The sequence below is a fragment of the Abramis brama genome, assembly GCF_963993115.1.
Source record: "Abramis brama genome assembly, chromosome: 1".
Lineage (NCBI taxonomy): Eukaryota > Metazoa > Chordata > Actinopteri > Cypriniformes > Leuciscidae > Abramis > Abramis brama.
The window spans coordinates 169,245-188,362 of NC_139963.1; the positions used below are offsets into that span (position 1 = coordinate 169,245).

The 19,118-nt window shown below is 38.2% G+C and overlaps 1 protein-coding gene across 1 annotated transcript; it reads right to left on the bottom strand.

The window, feature by feature from the left end:
- Positions 1 to 1,350: 1,350 nt before the first annotated feature.
- On the bottom strand, positions 1,351 to 6,145 carry LOC311090934 (uncharacterized protein). The gene is made up of 7 exons (XM_084126569.1): positions 6,092 to 6,145; positions 5,837 to 5,965; positions 3,998 to 4,093; positions 3,680 to 3,771; positions 3,489 to 3,528; positions 2,415 to 2,561; positions 1,351 to 2,096 (listed from the first exon to the last, which is right to left on the bottom strand). The coding sequence occupies exons 1-7, from the start codon at positions 6,137 to 6,139 to the stop codon at positions 1,818 to 1,820; spliced, it is 831 nt and encodes a 276-aa protein (XP_083982695.1). The 5' UTR covers positions 6,140 to 6,145; the 3' UTR covers positions 1,351 to 1,817.
- Positions 6,146 to 19,118: the final 12,973 nt, after the last annotated feature.

Consider the following 19,118-nt stretch of genomic DNA (forward strand, 5'->3'; position numbering starts at 1 on the left):
GTGAGCGGCATCTCCAGCGGCCATCAGTGAGCGGCATCTCCAGCGGCATCTCCAGCTGCCATCAGTGAGCGGCATCTCCAGCGGCATCTCCAGCTGCCAAATGCGGGAGCGGCATCTCCAGCGGCATCTCCAGCTGCCATCAGTGAGCGGCATCTCCAGCGGCCATCAGTGAGCGGCATCTCCAGCGGCATCTCCAGCTGCCAAATGCGGGAGCGGCATCTCCAGCGGCATCTCCAGCTGCCATCAGTGAGCGGCATCTCCAGCGGCATCTCCAGCTGCCAAATGCGGGAGCGGCATCTCCAGCGGCATCTCCAGCTGCCATCAGTGAGCGGCATCTCCAGCTGCCAAATGCGGGAGCGGCATCTCCAGCTGCCATCAGTGAGCGGCATCTCCAGCGGCATCTCCAGCGGCCAAATGCGGGAGCGGCATCTCCAGCGGCATCTCCAGCTGCCATCAGTGAGCGCCATCTCCAGCCAGGGACTTTTGAATTAAGGGATATTTTGATTTAATAGCCTTTTTTTTTTTATATAAACCGCATTTAAAAAAAGTAGCCTAACATTATGTAGCTAGAAACGGTTATTCAGTTAATACAGAAATGAGTTTCTGATGTGCTGAATCAATGAGATTGATTCTTGAAGTGGTAATATAGGCCTACGAATGATGTGTGTAACAGTTAACACATTTACAAGTGATGAATAGCTCGAGGATTTTGACATATCTTTCACATTACCTTTGACCTGCTCAGTAAGGGATAATTGTTTTAGATGTTTTAAGTGGGTTAGGGCTGTTAATGATTTGGTCAATCAATCGGTATGGTCATGCTCTTGACCTCCAGTAACCCCTCGATGAACACGCATTCACTGCCACTTTACCATCTGACTCTGCACTATTTCCATTTTCATTTGTCATCTTGTGACCACACATTTGAGAGCATAAAGCTTGAAACTGATTGGTATCCTGGCTAAGAACCAGGCTGATTGTAATGTGAAGCAGCCCATCACAGTATTGACATGCCGTTTAGATGGATCTAAAATATATGTTCACAAAAATAGATCAGTGTGAAAAGACATGCATTTTATTAAAAGGAATCTTATGAAGTCGCAAGGAGTATCATGCCCATTCATGGGGTCTTTGATGTTTTAGAATCTTTCTAATTCATTCTAGTTCAACACCTCTGAAACTAGACCTCCAGAAAATGCTTTAGAGCCCAGCGCATAAACATATGGTGTAACACTTTACAATATCGTTCAGTTTTATGTCATTTGTGGTTAGTTAATGATGAACTAACCATTTACAATACATTCTTAAATGATTATCAAGTGATATGCTAACATTTTATGTATGTTATGTGAATTCCGTTACAAGTAATTTACAAGCAATTAGTAATTGATTAGTTAATGATTTATTTGATGAATTAGTCATGAAACATGACTATAAACAACAGGATATAAACAACAGGATATAAACAACAGGATATAAACAACAGGACAAAGGTGAGACCAAGAATAAAACACAAGGACAAACAGTAGATAAGTAAATGCTACATTTTAATAAGCAATTACATGATGGGGCCTTTGGGAACAGAAGAATGAACAGGACGCCATATGGGTACATATGAACAAAATATAAAACATGAATTGGCTCTATGCACAGCTGCACTACTTACTGAACTTCAGCCAGCTCCTTTGTTTCCTGTCTGCCATTAGTTAGGCACACCTGAACTAATCAGTTTGTCCAATAATGGCAGACAGGAAACAAAGGAGATGGCTGAAGTTCAGGAAGTAGTGCAGCTGTGCATAGAGCCTATTGAGCAGGACTCACTGCTCCTCAAATCTTGCAAAGACTTTATACTTTTTTTTATCAACTAGTTCACTCATGAACTTTTCAAAGTCCTGTCTTTTTTTAAATGCGAAAGTAAAAAGTTCGGCAGGAGACCTTTCATCATATTCACCCTTGAAAGCCTGCAGTTCTTTTAGGCTTTCGATTTGCTTCTCTTTTTGCATGTTAAGGACACTGGGAACCTTAACTGCATCTTGAAATGTTGTGTTGCAGCACCAATCAGCTGCAGCCATGAGGTCTCTCCAAAAAATGTTGTTCTGTTGTAAAAGATCAAACATGGTCAAAGTATTTAGTGAATTATAAACTAATGCTTCAAAGTTGTAGGCCTATAGCATTTACATTACATCATTAATAAATGATCTTTGTAACAAATAACAAAATCTATAAACATTTGTGTCACAGTTCCCCGTTGTCACCCATCTGTCAGTTGCATTCACTCTCTCCTTATCACTGATTATCATCACCACCTGTTTGCACTCTGCACCTCATCTTCAGCACTACTTAACCACAGCACAAACCTCTGTTCATTGTCCGGTCTACTTCGACCCACCCGACTCCCAGCATTTGCTACCCACCTGTATTGACACCTGTTCCCCGGATCCCGATTCCTCTCTGGTCTCCGTCTCGTCTCTGGTCTCCGTCTCGTCTCTGGACTCCGTCTCGTCTGCCTGGTTCCTCGTCCTGTCTCCCTGTTCCCAGTCTCTCTGGTTCGTCGTCATCGTCTTCATTCAGATAAGACATTCAGTCAACTCTTCAGTGATCTTCAACCAGTTACCGTTTATATTCATCTATCATTCACCCTGCTTAATCCGTACTGTGCTCGTTCAATAAACCTATTTGTGAATTACCTGTTTGTGTCCTGACATTCCATGAGATGATGATGGCTTCTGTGCATTGGATTACAAGCTGTTTAAGATTAATTACACTATCTATGATCCCAGTTTGTGACGACGAAGGACGACCCTTTTCAGGCAGATAAAACTGGCTGTTTGAGAATCAGCCAATCAGGAGCGTCAATGTGCTAAGTTTCAGCGCGCGGAAGGAGACCGTTTCAGTTTCGAGAAAGTTTGGAAGAGAGCGCTGGCGTCGAAAGACTATATCTATATCTTTATTTATATAGATAATTTAAGAGAGTGTTGCTGACTGTACTGATTCACAAGTTCCTCGAATTGTGTGCGTGCAACTACCAACCAAACACACACATTTAAAGTTTTTCAATAAAACACCTAAACGGAACATCTTGACTGCATTCTAATCGATGCCCCCTGGTGGCCACAACCATTTAAAGACCAGTCAAATTATACAGTCCTTTCCAATCACCAAAACACAGTTGTTGGGTTTTTTTTTACAAATAAGTGTATATCCATCAACATAATTTATTTGAATGTATGGATTCAATACATGTGAAATAACATCTGCTAACAACTTTCAGTGTGTGAAGCTTAAAGTATCATAATTTAATATTAATTTAGATTTCTAATTTTTCTTATTTATGAGCTGTATAGTTTCCAACATCAGGTGGTCAAATGGGCTTTAAACAGAAAAATAATTGTGTTGGGTAAGAGCAACTAAACCAGCCTGTGTCATGTGCCTCTGGCATCAAAACCACTGCTTTAATATATTTGAATGAGGTTTTGACTATGTCTTACTTCTGTGCTTCTGGTGTCTCCTGATGTTATGTCTGTAGCACTGGAGAACAAACAAAATTGGAGGCACATTGCCATTATAGAGTTGTTAACATGACCTAGAAACCCACTTACATCACGATTAAAAGAAAGAATTTAGTGATGTTACACATAAAAAATGTATGCACACCCACAATGCAAGCAATGTCCTTTACCTTTTCTTTTCCTGGGAAGATGTGCACTTCAGAAGCACAGATTCGGCTCTGTATCTGCACATGTTTTGGTTTTGCAACCACTGAATCAGAACCTAATATAAATAAAGCATTAATAACAATGTTAAAAATATCAGCTTCAACCTCAAACCACATGCAAAGTTGCAGTCTTCTATTTTTACTTAAATTGTTGCTTGTAAAGAAGTAATGCAGTTTGGATTCAAATTATTAAAATACTATTAGAGATACTTGTGTTATATTTTCTCCAAACCATGTTCTCTAAATAATCAAAAGTATATAAGCTCCTCAGGCAAGTATTACCTCAGGCAAAATTACTGTGGTAATAAATAGCTGCTTCTCAGCTACAGTTCCAGGTACAGACACATTTTTTTCCAGTCGCTGGATTAGGTCTTCTGTCTGGATTAGGAAATAAAAAAAATAGCTTAGGACATTGACAATACAAGGCAAAAAATGTGGGTGAAACTGGCATAGTGCGATGACTATCCGTTCCTCCCTTTTGCCATTCTCTTTCCAAAATCTTGTCATTTATGACTTGCTTTGTATTATCTAATGTAAAGAAAATAAAAGTTATAAATCATCTCTAAGTGATAGGTGTCATAAGTACATCATCTGACTTTTTTGTCAAAAGTCAAATAAGGAAGTGTACGGTGGCCGAGAGAGCTCAACGCGCTGCAAATGAAGAAAACGCATGCAAACAGAAAAAAACACATGCAAATAGAAAAAAACCCACCAACGAATAAGAAAACATCTTCATCAGTTTTACAACTCACGTGCGTCCCAATGCTCACAACACAACCAAATACGTAAACGCGCTGCAAAAGTTCACAACACAACCAAATACAGAAACGCGCTGCAAATAGAACAGAACACAACGGATGTTTCCGGGGAACCCAATAAGTGACGGACGGACGGCTCGCGAGCTTTACCAGAGAGACGCGGGCTCAGGCTTTACCTATGCCCTACTCTCTTAAAAGGGCAGACGGCAGAGCCCTTGAATTGGGCACTTTTGAGGGAGCGGGGCACTTGTGTGCCATTATGTTGATGAAGGGAGCAACGAAAGACAACGTAATTTCCTCATTATTTTCACCTGGGATGTTCCCATGACAACGCAGCGTGTCCATCAGCTGAATAGCTGTTCTTACCAGAAATATAGTATTAATGCTGTTAACATAACTGTTGCAAATAAATATACATTTTATTCAACAAAGTTTTTAAAATATGTGTTATATCTTTGTGTGAGTGTCTCAACTTTAAAACTTGCCGTCTCATATTTGGACCTATAGCTACTCTTACGAAACTTATTTTAACATAACATGACAAAATGTGTTCAATGTAACTGATGTATAGATTAATGTCTTTTCCTCGTTCTTTTTCTCTATCTTTTTATTTATTTATTTATTTTAGTCTTCAGCTCATTGTTCTTTTTAGTATTCTTATGACATTGAACATATCGCAAATACATTTTGTATATTGTATACAAAGTTGTATGTCATAAACGTGTCATCTTTGTATGTTTTGCAAAAAAAATTAAAAAAATAATAATAAAAGTAGACAGCTGTAAGCACGTCCTAGCCGTCCGTCCGTCACTTATTGGGTTCCCCGGAAACATTTCCGTTGTGTTCTGTTCTATTTGCAGCGCGTTTCTGTATTTGGTTGTGTTGTGAACTTTTGCAGCGCGTTTCTGTAATTGCAGCGCGCTTCCGTATTTGGTTGTGTTGTGAGTATTGGGACGCACGTGAGTTGTAAAACTGATGAAGATGTTTTCTTATTCGCTGGTGTTTTTTTTTCTATTTGCATGTGTTTTTTTCTGTTTGCATGCGTTTTTTTCTGTTTGCATGTGTTTTCTTCATTTGCAGCGCATTGAGCTCTCTCGGCCACCGTAGAAGTGGCATGTTTTCCCCTCCCCACATTACCATAACCTTAACTAAGAAATTACTGCAGTTCTATGTCATCCGTTTTCACAGTGTGGTAAATATCAACATTTGGGCTACAAAGAAAATTAATCGATAAGCAAAACATGTGAACATTGATAGGGATTTATTTTTTTTAAAGTCCTGAATTTATTTGTCACAAACATTGTTTGTCATCCTTCGCAGATCAGGACTTAAGTAAAAATAAGGGGAAAAACAGTCCACTTACCTTCATATCATTAAATATACTGAAATGTTGCCAGTAAAACTTTCCAAGAGCTGGATCAAATCCTCGATTTTTCCACAGATACATTCTGTTGGAGAGAATCTGTCCACTCTGCAGCTTTATTTCTAAATCCTGTAATATTACATGTATATTTAAATGTAGATTTAACTAGGTTGAAGTGCATGTATAATTGTCAAATGCCATTTAGTTAATAAAACTTTGTGCATGTCATTGGATATTTTTTATTTTATTTGTTACCTTTATCTCTTTATCTGTCAGAATGTCTTCTGCTTGTACACAATCCATGATGTCATTTCTGTGCAAGACAAAAACAAACATTGCCTAAATGTAAACCACATCTGTACATTTCATGTTTTGTTGTACAAAACAACAAAAGTGACGTGGGGCCGCCATCCCGTGGGCTCACCACCTGACTGAGCCTCGACAACTCAATCCCTGTACACTGAAACTTAAAAAAAGTGTTCTTTCTCAAAAAATTTTGGACACATCGAGGACAATGCCTAACTAGTGTTAACATCACTTGCTCCCCTTGCCATTACACTAGCAGACTTGTGCACAATTCAGAATTTGAATTGAATTCATGTCAAAAACATGATCAATGTTTACATTTCTACAAATACATATTTTAAGTGTTTAACAATGAAACTTTGTCAGATATGATTGCATTATGCACTTTGTGTTATTTCATTACTTTGAAATGAAAATAACATTGGAACAAAACTAGTTTAACAACACTGAGGGTAAGTTATTGTGGGGCGGAGTCAATTCTGAAATGTGCATTAGTATTAATAAAACATAACTATAGCAATTATAACTTTATTATTATAATAATCTAGCCATGTGCGACATGTACAAGATTATTCTTACAAATCACAAGTTATGTTGCAGCCACAAAAGAAATCCTTCGCCGTCCAGTCCCCTTCAACACCAGCACACTGAAAATGCAGCCAGTTTTGACAAACTGTGCACTGCACCCATTGGTACTCCTTGATGTGGTCATGGAAAACACTGTTGAAAAACAGAGGTGTGACACTTTACCAATATTAAACAATGCCTTTTAAAGTACTATCATGTTGATGATATATTCATAGTTGTCACAGAGACACCAGGCTTCACTGTCACCACCACTCAACTTTGAGTCAACTGTTAAGCACACCAGTATAAAGACCACATACCTTCAATCACTCAATGTCTTGCTTCATCTATGGTTGTACTGCACATACCTTGCTTTCCCAGTTGCTCTCTGGAACAAACATGCTTTTATCTTCCATGCCAGGCAATGGCTACTGGAGTGCATCGTCTTTGCCTCTTCTTGCTGTAATCTGAGTTCTTTCTTTTGCATCTTTAGCATTTCTTCAGTTGTATATGGGAAGTCCTGTGTAACAAATACCTTTGATGTTAAACAGTGTTTCTCTTATTGCCAGTATAGATTTTGACAATAAGATTAGTCTGACCTCAGGATTCACATTTTTAATCATTTGTGCAGCATGGTGCAGACGGAGAGTCCTGCATTGAGTTAAAGTCAAAGCCTCTGCAGTGACCTCACGACGTAGTACTTCGTTTTCAGCGGCCTAGTTGGGAAAAAAATATAATGACAAACCACGAGCTACACATCCATAGAAGAGGATAAGAATCAGCTCACATGCAACTCACAGAACACACTAAAATTCCACAATTATCTGAGTCCTGTTGTTTCCACTGAACAGGATATGATATGGTCCAACCTTTAAGGCCTCCAGAAAATCTGAAGACATTTCTACAATAGAAGGAGGTATCAGTTGTTAAGTATAAATATACTTGCACAGTGCATAACTAAATCATGATAAATGTAGTATGCAGTGTGATGCTCCCTTACCTGAGGAGGTCCATGTCACTATCACCAATTGTTGTATACGTTGCAAGTGAATCATAGATTCTAATCTGCTCAGCAAGAACGTCAAACACCTGCAAAGAAATACATCTGCCATCATTCCATTCCAAAACATATAACAAAGTTTTAGTTTAAGTTTACATGCAAGTCAAGGTTATGGCTTTTGCTACATCTACATGATCTCTATCATAGGCTGTTGAACAAAACAACTTCTGCCAAAAATGTCATACAGACATACATGCATACATGAATTTCTATTCAAGTCAAATGACAGAGTACACCAGTAAATAATGGTGCTTACCCAAAGAATGAAATGGTTTCCCCTCTCGGGAGAGTGACCACCCACAATTCTAGGGAGGAATATTTTTTCAGAGACCTACAAAACCACAACAACATCATATAGGAAAAGGGCCCCTTGTTAAGAGCAGATGCGTTTTTTCATAACTTTTCTTATTATACAAAAAAGAAAATTACGAAAGGACATACAGGGATGCGTTGCACAACCTGGTCACTGACTGCTCCACTGCTTGACCATTCTCGGTACCACAAAATAAAATCAAAATGCCCCAGAGATCCATACTATAACATAAAAAGTATCATTAATATTTATGTCAATCTTGGTGTAAAAGGGTCATAGAGAGGATAAATTAAAAGTTATTACCATGTTCTCTTGAGCCAGCTGGGCTACTCGATAGTTAACTGCCTGTAATACAATACAATTGTTAATACTTAATAATATTAAACATCATTTTCTATTAAGTAAAAGGACAACATTTGTGCTTTACATACAGAGCAGTTTTGTTCATTACAGTTTAATTAATTTCAAATGTAAATTACAAAACAAAATACTAATTTACACTTACATCATCTCTCAACCATGGCATGGTCAACGAAGACTCTCCCAACAACTCTGGTGGGCAAACACTACGGATATCCTTTATTGACACTGGAAATCGCCTGCACTGTAAAACCTAACAGTAATATTAACTAAATACAATTGAGTTCACAGCACTCAAATATTACCGAAACTTGAATGACTGAAACAGAACTCAAACTGAGTTATAGAACATTTCTAGATCCCAGAATGATAATTGTATAATTAAGTGATTAATTAAGTGATGATTGAGCATTAGTGATGAGCACCTGCTGTTAATAAGCAGAATCACTGAAGGAAAGAGAAACACAAGAACTACAACTGACTTCAGCCACAGCAAAATCAACTGGAGATAAAAGAAGACATTAAATATCTCAAGATCTCAGCAGAGGAGGATTAAACAACTCCACGAACAGCATTACCAGCTTCACTTATTATTAACCACTTTGACTTTATTACTGTCATTCATCTACAGAAGTTCTTATTAGAATTAACAAAGGTTTAGAAGTTGATGATTTGAGTTTCATTTAAGGTCACCATGATGGAGATCAGCGCTTACTTTAGTTGAGCTCTTGACCCTTGACTTTTGCACTTAAGATTTTCTTTGGCTGCTATAATTGAGTGTTTTTAAAACATATTTGTTATGGCACAAAAGCCAAGGAAAAGTCTGATCTGGTGTTGATGGTGCAGAATTGTTGATGACAATCATCATTTCGTGACTTGATTCACTGATTTCATTCAGAGTCTGATCTCTGATTAAAAGGGCAACATATTAGTTTCACTCAAAACTGTAATTCTACAGCATAAGATATAGCCATGTTGAGACATCAGATAATATGAAGGATATTACAAATAGTTGTGCACAAAAAGTTTCACAGAAAAGGTATTGCATTATTAAGACTCACACAGACATCAAGAATCAGCATATGAATCTCAACAATGGTGACCATTAAAAAATGATGAATGCTGGGTACTAGCATAATACAAAACTTATCCATGGCTCCCAGCATGCATTGCGGCATAAATCATTTTTTAATGGTCACCATTGTTGAGATTCATATGCTGATTCTTGATGTCTGTGTAAGTCAGCATAATACCATAGAGGTTTTTAAAATCTGTTAATCACAACAATGGGCCTTACAGCAGAATCAGTTATACTATAATGAATAATACAAGTAATACATCACCTATCTAATCAGAGATTAGGCTCTGGGAATGATCAGAGAATCAAGTCACTAAATGATGATTTTTATCATCTGGACACAACCACATGCTCATATTTTCTTTTGGCGTATGTGCCATAACAAATGTGTTTTATAAACACTCAGTTACAGCAGCCAGAGGGAAAACTGGTGTTATAAAGTCAAGGGTCAAGAGCCCAACTAAAGCAAACACGGATCACTATCATGGTGTCTTTAAATAAAACTCAATAAATCATTATCATCTAACCCTCTGTTCATTCTCAATAACAACTTCTGTAGACGCATGACAAAAGTCAAACTGTTTAGTAATAAGTGAAGCTGGTAATGCTGTTTGTGTAGTGGTTTAATCCTCCTCTGAGATCTTTAGAGATTTAAAGGTCTTTTATCTTGAGTTGATTTCATCTAAGGCTGTGGTTGGAAGTAAGTTGTAGTTCTTGTGTTTCTCTTTCCTTCATTGATTCTGCTCGTTAACAGCAGGTGTTAATCACTAATGCTCAATAATCACTTAATTAATCACTTAATTGATTGACTGCAATGTATATCTACTTTTAGTAAACTCAACTGAAATAAGTTCAGAGTACTCATAACTATTGTTTTTATAAACTTAATTGAATTGAGGCAATCGGTTTCCTCAAATGAAATGAGTTAGCTTAACTTGTTGGGTTTTACAATGAATTAAGGCAATCAGTGTCCTCAAATGTAATAAGTTAGCTTAACTTATTGAATTTGACTTTGTATTACTGTTTTAGTGGACTCGATTAAAATAAGTTCAGAGTACTCATAACTATTGTTTTTTATAAACTTAATTGAATTAAGGCACTCGGTTTCCTCAAATGAAATGAGTTAGCTTAACTTGTTGGGTTTTACAGTGTGGAGATATAAGCCAGGATTTGATTTTCATCACAATCTCCAGTGAATAAGTTCTTCAGCTTTTCCTTTATATACACATAACAAAAAAAGCTGTTAACTCTTTTACTTTAAAGCGTAATTGAAGTCAAAATGAAAAAGGCAAGTAATTAAGTAATTACCTTATCATTATCATTTATAGCATATAATTGTGCTACAAAGGAAGACTTAGTGCTGTCCGGTGGGATGTTCTGTTTGCCACCAGAAGTAGGCTGGAGAGGTTTCCTTCCCTCTAAAAAAAGAATTAAAGATTTTATGAAAAACAGGTTGTTTACTTCTGTATAACATTTCAATCTTTGCAACAAAAGTTGGTCATTTTATTATTTTAGTTCTTCCATAATTTATTCATTATTATTATTTTTTAATATGATATACTGATGGAACCTACCATCAGAGTACAGTCCTAGCATCGCATGCAACCCAATAGACAACTGCGTGTTGCACATGGCCTCAATTTCAGCCTTAAAAGTCTGGTTGATTTTGTCATTATGCAGCTCAATTAACACACTAAGAGTCTGTTTGAAGTGTGCCTCATTCATTTGGCACAATGAATACCTTACAGCTGAGAGTTCACGATTGAACTGCTCTGCAACTGATGAGTTCACTTCTGTTCTTAAAGTGGGGCAGATGTTGAGGCTTCTCAACTTCTCTTCTGGACGTTTTTGATTTTTCTGGTGAAACCGGTCATATAAGGAGTACCTTTCAGATGTCCCTGTAATCGGATGCCTTGCTGTCATTCTGTCGCTATCCTGTTGTTCTTCTAGAGGTAATGGGGACCTCAGGTTCTTCACCCACTGAAAATCAACCTGCAAATCCTTGTTGGCTGCCAGTTGTATATTTTCTGAGGTTGGGGCACAAAGTCTTCCATCATGAGTTCGGAAAAAAAGCTGCTTGGTGCGGTTGTTGGTGTGGCGAGCAACCTGTCCTGCTACATCAGAAATGTAACAGGTTGGAAAGTGCTTAAAATTTAGCAGCCCATCTGTGTGGTCTCTTGCTGACTCCGTCCAGAAGAGGAAGTTTAGATAGTACACAACACCATGTACACAAGAGAAATGAAGGACGCCACCTAAAAAAAAAAAGAAGAAAACAGCACATTCATGTTATTACAATTTATATATATATATATATATATATATATATATATATATATATATATATATATATATATATATATATATATAAAACATACCAAGTCATTTCTCACCACCAGCTTTCTGTAGCTTCAGAAAAAGCTTTGGGTAAATCTCCTTAAAGTTTAGGAGTTCCTGGAGCCTGATGAGCATGTCAGTGATGGATCCCTCTGAGGACACACCCAGGGCATAGCAAACATCCTGGAGATCCTTTTTTTGAGGCTGTAAATGGAGAAGAGACATTTAAATCATGTGAAACAAACAAACATTGTCAAACAAAAAATATATTGAGAAAAACTTATGGAGGGGTATGTATACAGTCACAGTATACTGAGTAAGATTAGCCCAAAGTATACCTTTTTTGATTCAATTAATTCAAGTATTATGTCCTCGTTTATCTTTTTCGGGTGATGCTTGATGTCATCTTTTTTTCTTTTTTTTATAGCCTTTTTGACTTCCGTTTTTGGTAGAATTTCGCCATCTCTGGTGTGCTGTCCCATCCAAGGTGCCAAAGTGGAGTGACCAACAGATGAACAGTATGGGTTTGCCACAGATGTTCCTATTAAAGGTTGTATCAGCGATTTCAGGCCCAAACATAAATGATCACATTCATCTAATCTTTCCTAACGATCCGCTAGCTGCCCACCCCATAAGCATGCCGTCAAAAAAAAACACGTCTCTGTAGGCAGCCTAGGCTCTGAGATCTGCACACAAAAACAGTTGGTTTCACCACCACTCAACCAAAATAAATAGTGTTCCAACCAATCACCGACAGGGGTGGGTTTTGTGCTCATGCACGGCTGCCTATGACGGCTGCACGCGAAAACTTAACAACACCCACCCCTGTCGGTGATTGGTTGGAACACTATTTATTTTGGTTTTGAGTGGTGGTGAAAGCAATTGTTTTTGTTTGCAGATCTCAGAGCCGAGGCTGCCTACAGAGACGTGTTTTTTTGACGCCATGCTTATGGTGCGGGCAGCTAGCAGATCAACCTTTAATTGTTAAATACATTGTTAAGTACAAAATCAATGTCACTATATCCAAACCTGATATCAGTCCTTCCGCTATAAGTGACTTGTCCAGATCTGACCATGCCTTAACAATGTCGACTTCCAGATCTTTGTCAGAAATCATATCTGGATCAGGCCTTTTAAAAGTTCCAACTGCAAATAGAAGCAGAGAGTCTAACGGTTATAGAGAGATGCAGACAGGTAAGTAGAAATGTAAACAGCATTTAACGAGTCAGCGGGCATGATGTTAACAGTCTCTGGGACGACGGGCATTACTACACGACGACCCACTAATCATTCTTGATACAGGCACACATTTGTATATGCATGTCAGATATCAAAATCTTCATCATAAATGTCATTGTACATTTTCTGAATAACCAAACAGATAACCAAATAACTTACGTGGGACATCGAAGGCCAGTTTCCAATTGGCATCTGCTATTACCACAGCTGGGTGGTATCCACACTGGTAGCAAGAGAATTCAAAATTAAATGTTGACAATGTCAAGAAGTGATGGAATGCTCTCCTCAGTATCTGGTGGTGGTACCGGTTGTCATTGAAGAATGACAAAATATCCATCATGCGTCCACTGGTGAGTCTTGTTCTGTCATTAAACAGCATGGTAAAGCTATATACATTAGTATTAAATCATTTTAAAAGATTTTTCAGTACAAACACGGAAAGGAGTACACTTTATCTAAATATTTAACTGTTAGCTGTATTTGAATAAGCATTTACCGCCAAACCGGATAGCAGAAGCTCACACAAAGGCAGTGTTAGGAAGGCATGGTTGTTAAAGTTGTGGAATCCAGAAGAACACTCCTGGAATCTCACAACATTTTCACATGTTGGGCACACTTTTACAGCAACAGAAACACCTATGAATTGAAAGTAAACATTAAAGCTGATATAAATAATAACTGTACTCATTGAGGTGGTACTACATTGGTGGTGGTTTGAGGAGAGATCCTTGATACCATTGTAAAGCACTTTGAGCGTACAGTAGTACGTTAAAGCTTTATATGTTATAGTACAGTACACTACACTACATACATACGGTAAATGTTTCATGATTCATGTACTGAAAACGCTGTATTAAAGCCAGATATTACTGAGATATTATATGATGGATAAATCCATTTAAATGTATAAACTTGCTTGTTGACTTACCTTTCCGGACATACTTTATCCCATACACCACAGCTTGGCTGGTTACAACTTTGGTTGGATTGAGTGCCGGAGGGGTAGGCCCGGGACAGTAGGGGCAGGTGTTTTCTGAGGGAACAAAACATGGTGGTGGTTCTTCCTCCTGAGTCCTCAGCGTCAAAGGCAATTCCTGGGGGCATGGGATGCGTTTATGTTTTGAGATGTATTCTGTCATAACACAGATTTTTTGTGTGTTCATATTGTGTGGCTCGCACATGATGCCGCTTTCAACCATGTGAGTCTCCAAATCGTCAATGTCGTCTACTTGAATATCAGAGGTAGACACTAGGGTGCCAGGAGACTCTTGGAAAATCCACCACATCCCCATCATTCGATGTACACAACGGTGTGATCTTCCAGTTCCTTGGCACTGACAGTTCCACTGTCCTACCATTGCATCAAATGTCACTCTAGTTCTCCCAAACTGACACCAGTTGTCTGTTGTATTCGTGAATACTGAAAAAAAATACCACCTATTAGAGTATCCTTCATCTCCAAAAAATACTGGAAAGACACTTTCAACTCCATGGTTGTTTGCAGTGTTGTTGCATTGTTCACATTTGACAGCCCACTCTGAGGACATTAGCCCTTTGCTAACCATGTCATTCAGTGAGTTACACTGTAGTACAGCAGGGTTTACATATGGCTTGGCATTCTTGGTTCTTTCAAGGTGAACACACTCTTTTCCAGGATTTCCAGAAGACCAGGCAATCTGCATAAATCGGCGACAATTTTCTACCTCACAGTCAATATTTGGTGGATTGGTAGACTTGAGAACATGAATTGGAAAAACAGGACTATGGTCATATTTTGGAGTGACATAAATTCCTCTTCTTGGATCAATACAAATCATAGGATTTTTGGGTGCACTTAAGACAGCTTTGCAGTGTGGACATGGAAAAAGTTTTGGAGTCTTTAAGTCCAGCTTGGAGTCCAATTTCTCCTCGGAGTCACTGGTCACATCATCAGCTTTTTGTTTTAATGAACTTATCTTCTCTGCAAACAGATAAACACTGGTTAAAAAGGTTCATACAACATTCTTAAATCTCTGCCTGCAAGACTTTGTTTAGCCTGTTTTTTTCACACAAGAAAAGATAAACACAAAAATGTTTTCATGAATTGCACGTAAACACAAACATAGACAAACAATAGAGAAAGAGACAAGAATGCAGAGGAGACACAGAAGAGAACAATAACATGTAAAAAAAAAAAAAGATAAACTATGGAGGAAGAAACAAAAACAGTGATTATGATATTGTCATCAAACAAACAATAAACAACAGAACATCATAAGCCTTTTAAAAAAGTCATATTTTACAATTAAATTATGTATTTATTTAAAGAATAAATAGTGGAAACAATGATTGCTGTGTACTACCTTGCTTTTTCTGAGATGCAATACCTGCAGGAGATAGATATTGTGAAAATAAGACAGTCAGATTACATGTTTATATATGTTATGCCATCAAGTGTTTTTTTTTTTTTTCAAAAATAAAAATGCACATGCTATTTTAAATTATATGGAAAACAAAGTTTCAACAAAGTGGGCATTATAGATTAAACAATAACAAACACAGTGTCAACGTACAATTGTCTACGTAATTTCCAGCGTGTTGCAGACCACCACAAGACGAACAATTGTGGTTAAAAAGTATATAAATGTTTTTTGTTTTTTTTGAAAGTGACCGATGGTTTCGCTAGATAAGACCCTTATTTCTCGACTGGGATCGTGTAGAGACTCTGAAGCTGCATTGAGACAAACATTTTAACCTTCTTTGAATATTGGTATAGTTGAGTACCATTAAAGTCAATTCTGGGTAGAAAAATACTGAAATGTTTTTCTCAAAAAATCTTAATTTCTTTTCCAATGAAGAAAGAAAGACATGGATATCTTCGATGACATCGGGGTGGGCAAATTATTAGGAAATTTTCATTTTGAGATGAACTTATCCTTTAATGTTAATTTGAACAGCTGTATTTTTCTAAACTATCATTAACAAAGAGTAATAAGCACTGTAACAAATGTGTAGTTCATTGTTAGTTCATGTTAGTTAATACTATAATGTTAAAAAATGAAACCGTATTGTAAAGTGTTACCATTTTTATAATGCACTGTCAATAAAAACACAATAGCCTAATTCCTCCTATGATTGTCTGTCCCTCTGACGTGCTTCGGGGAGATCTTTTACAGACCCTTCTACCCAGGCCCGGATTAAGAGGACTTTGGGCCCTGGGGCTATAGCAACACCAAGGGCCCCCTTTCATCTGATTGCCACACCACAGTCTATTACTGCAATAAATATTTTTTTATTGTTATTAATCAATGTATTTAATTAATGTTTTTCTTTATCATTATTTATTGTTATTATTTTTGCACACTAAATAGTCCAGGCTATTTAACACATTAACCCTCTACTGCACAGATTTTGATGGAACATCATGATAAAAATTACTCCACATAATTTCTTGGTTCATTTTGGGAACATTTTATTGATAAAACATTTTTACCCCCTCCTCTTCCATGAGTGCATTTATGGCTATTTCTCTCATTTTATCTAAAGGGACAAAGTAAGCATTAATAAAACATTTGCTTTCTAAACCCCTATTCAGATGGTAATTGTTTCTCATGTGGATATCTGTAAAAATATATTAATTTACAATTACATAAATGCTATGATTGTTATTTTATTTAATAATTAAATATAAAATAATTTCTAATTTTTAATTTTTAATTAAAGGGTACCTTAATTATGAAACTAAAACTAACAGTAGGTGGCAAGTCACTGTCTTAATAAGCGAGTCATTCATTCAACCGATTTGTTCAAACGGCTGTTTGATTCAACGACGAATCAAACGAGGAGTCAATGAATCATTAAATGAACCCATTCGTTCAAAACGCGGATTATTCAGTAACGAATCACCACTATCAGTTTCATTGATTTTTTCTGCTGTGGTTTCATTTTGGAATTTTCATCGGCAAAATGACGACAAACCAAAACGTAACTCTCAATGTTAACTTATTGGTCAACTCATTTATTGTTGCATATCATATATATCACATTAGCAATTGTGCTGATATTTGGGGAAAACTGCGCTTTTACTTGTGTGATATATTTATTTTCTATTATGTAGGCTAATATTACAATAAGACAAAAACTTATCGGGGCAAAAATGCCCATGTACCTTGGATATTGGACCTTGATGTTCGTCAAAAAAAAATTCGGCCGGGGATTTTTACGCGGGTGGGTGGGAGAAAAAACACTGACATTCTGGATTCAGACTGCAATAAAATAACCGACTATATAGCCCCTATAAATATTGAAAATACCTTACGACTCCACGAGAAACAATTAACTTACCATCCAAATAGTAACTCATTAACTTACTTCAGCTGCTTGCTTCCCTTCTTCGACGTCTAAAACACGCGGATCGGTGACGACGCAGGAGGGTGAAGCTAACTGTGGGCTGCTGCCGCTGGACTCGGGGTCTTCCACGGGCACGAATGAAAGTGAACCAAAGTAGTTAGTTAGTTTAGGAATTTTTGCATCCCTTTTCTGCCTTTCGAGTTTGTTTTTTCTTTTTTGTGCACCACTATCACTTTTTTTCATCATTTTTGAACTCCAGCGAGCGATTTATACCCATGTTCTACATGAAAGCATAACGAAAAGAGGCGTTTCCCAACGTCATGGCGCAAATTGTAGAGTTAATTTGATTGGGCAGTGAATTATATCAGTCAGGCACATTTTCCAATAACTTCTTGTTATTTTATTATACACAAATCAACCACCTATGATTTGACAATCTCATTTCCTCCAGCCAATCACGGGCCCCCTAATGCCGCGGGCCCTGGGGCTTCAGCCCCACCTAGCCCCTATGTTAATCCGGCCCTGCTTCTACCTACTGTGCGCATGTGTATTACATATTTGGAAAAAATGATCATTGCAATCACTTTAAACCACATATTCGCAAATCACATACTTGATTGTAACATTCTTTGGATGGGTTTAATGCTTGGTGATGTTCATTAACATAATGTCACAGTGTCTGGTTTGTGTCTCGTTTTCACGGTGTCCTTCACTTTGACTACAATTCCCAGCATTCTGTCTGTCACTTATCACTGTTCATTACACTCAGCTGTTGCCCGTAATCATTGTCCCAGCTGTTCATTGTTAGTCCTGTTAGATCTGTGTGTATTTATTCTCTGCCTGTTTCTGTATGTGTACGGAGTCGTTAATTTGTGTCACCACACTTCTTGTCTGTTTATACCTGTTCTTGTTTGGATTGCTTCTCTGGATTTTTGACCTCTGCATGGATTACAACGATGTTGGATTGCCCTCTTAATAAATTACTGCACTTGGATTTTCCTGCTTCCCGTGTGCATCCGTGACAGAACGACTCCGTCACCATAAATCCAGCGGTAATTTTCATTTTTTATAATTTTTTTGTAGGATCTCGTCCCCAGTTACTATGTGGATTCCACGTAGCGAACTTTCTCCCGCAGAGAGAGAGAAGGGCATCTCTTTACTAGAGTATTTTTCTAGATGTGCACAAAGGCATGAGGAAATCAGAATAGCTGAAGCTTCACCACGGGTCTCATCGAGCGCTGGGACTTCGTCGATGGTTTCGTCCAGTTCAGAGACGGTACACATCCGTCAGAAGGGAAGAAGGAGGAGGAGACCTGCGTCGGCCCAGTCAGAGACTGTCCGCGTCCCGTCTGCCCCTGTTCACATTCCGTCTGCCCAGCCGGAGACTGTCCACGTCACGTCTGCCCAGTCAGAGACTGTTCACATTCCGTCTGCCCAGCCGGAGACTGTCCACGTCACGTCTGCCCAGTCAGAGACTGTTCACATTCCGTCTGCCCAGCCGGAGACTGTCCACGTCACGTCTGCCCAGTCAGAGACTGTTCACATTCCGTCTGCCCAGCCGGAGACTGTTCACGTCACGTCTTCCCAATCAGAGACTGTTCACATTCCGTTTGCCCAGCTAGAGACAGATCAAGAGATGCCCATTCGTGTGCCCAGCCGGAGCCAGTGTCCGTTCCTGAGCCGGAGCCAGTGTCCG

Excerpts from the sequence above, each read along its gene's own strand:
- LOC311090934 (XM_084126569.1), bottom strand. The coding sequence starts at position 6,139 with ATGGATTGTGTACAAGCAGAAGACATTCTGACAGATAAAGAGATAAAG. Across the intron at positions 3,529-3,679 it reads TCTTCCCAGGAAAAGAAAAG|TGCTACAGACATAACATCAG; the intron begins GTAAAGGACATT and ends TTTGTTCTCCAG. Across the intron at positions 2,562-3,488 it reads GAGACACCAGAAGCACAGAA|ACGATGACGACGAACCAGAG; the intron begins GTAAGACATAGT and ends ATCTGAATGAAG.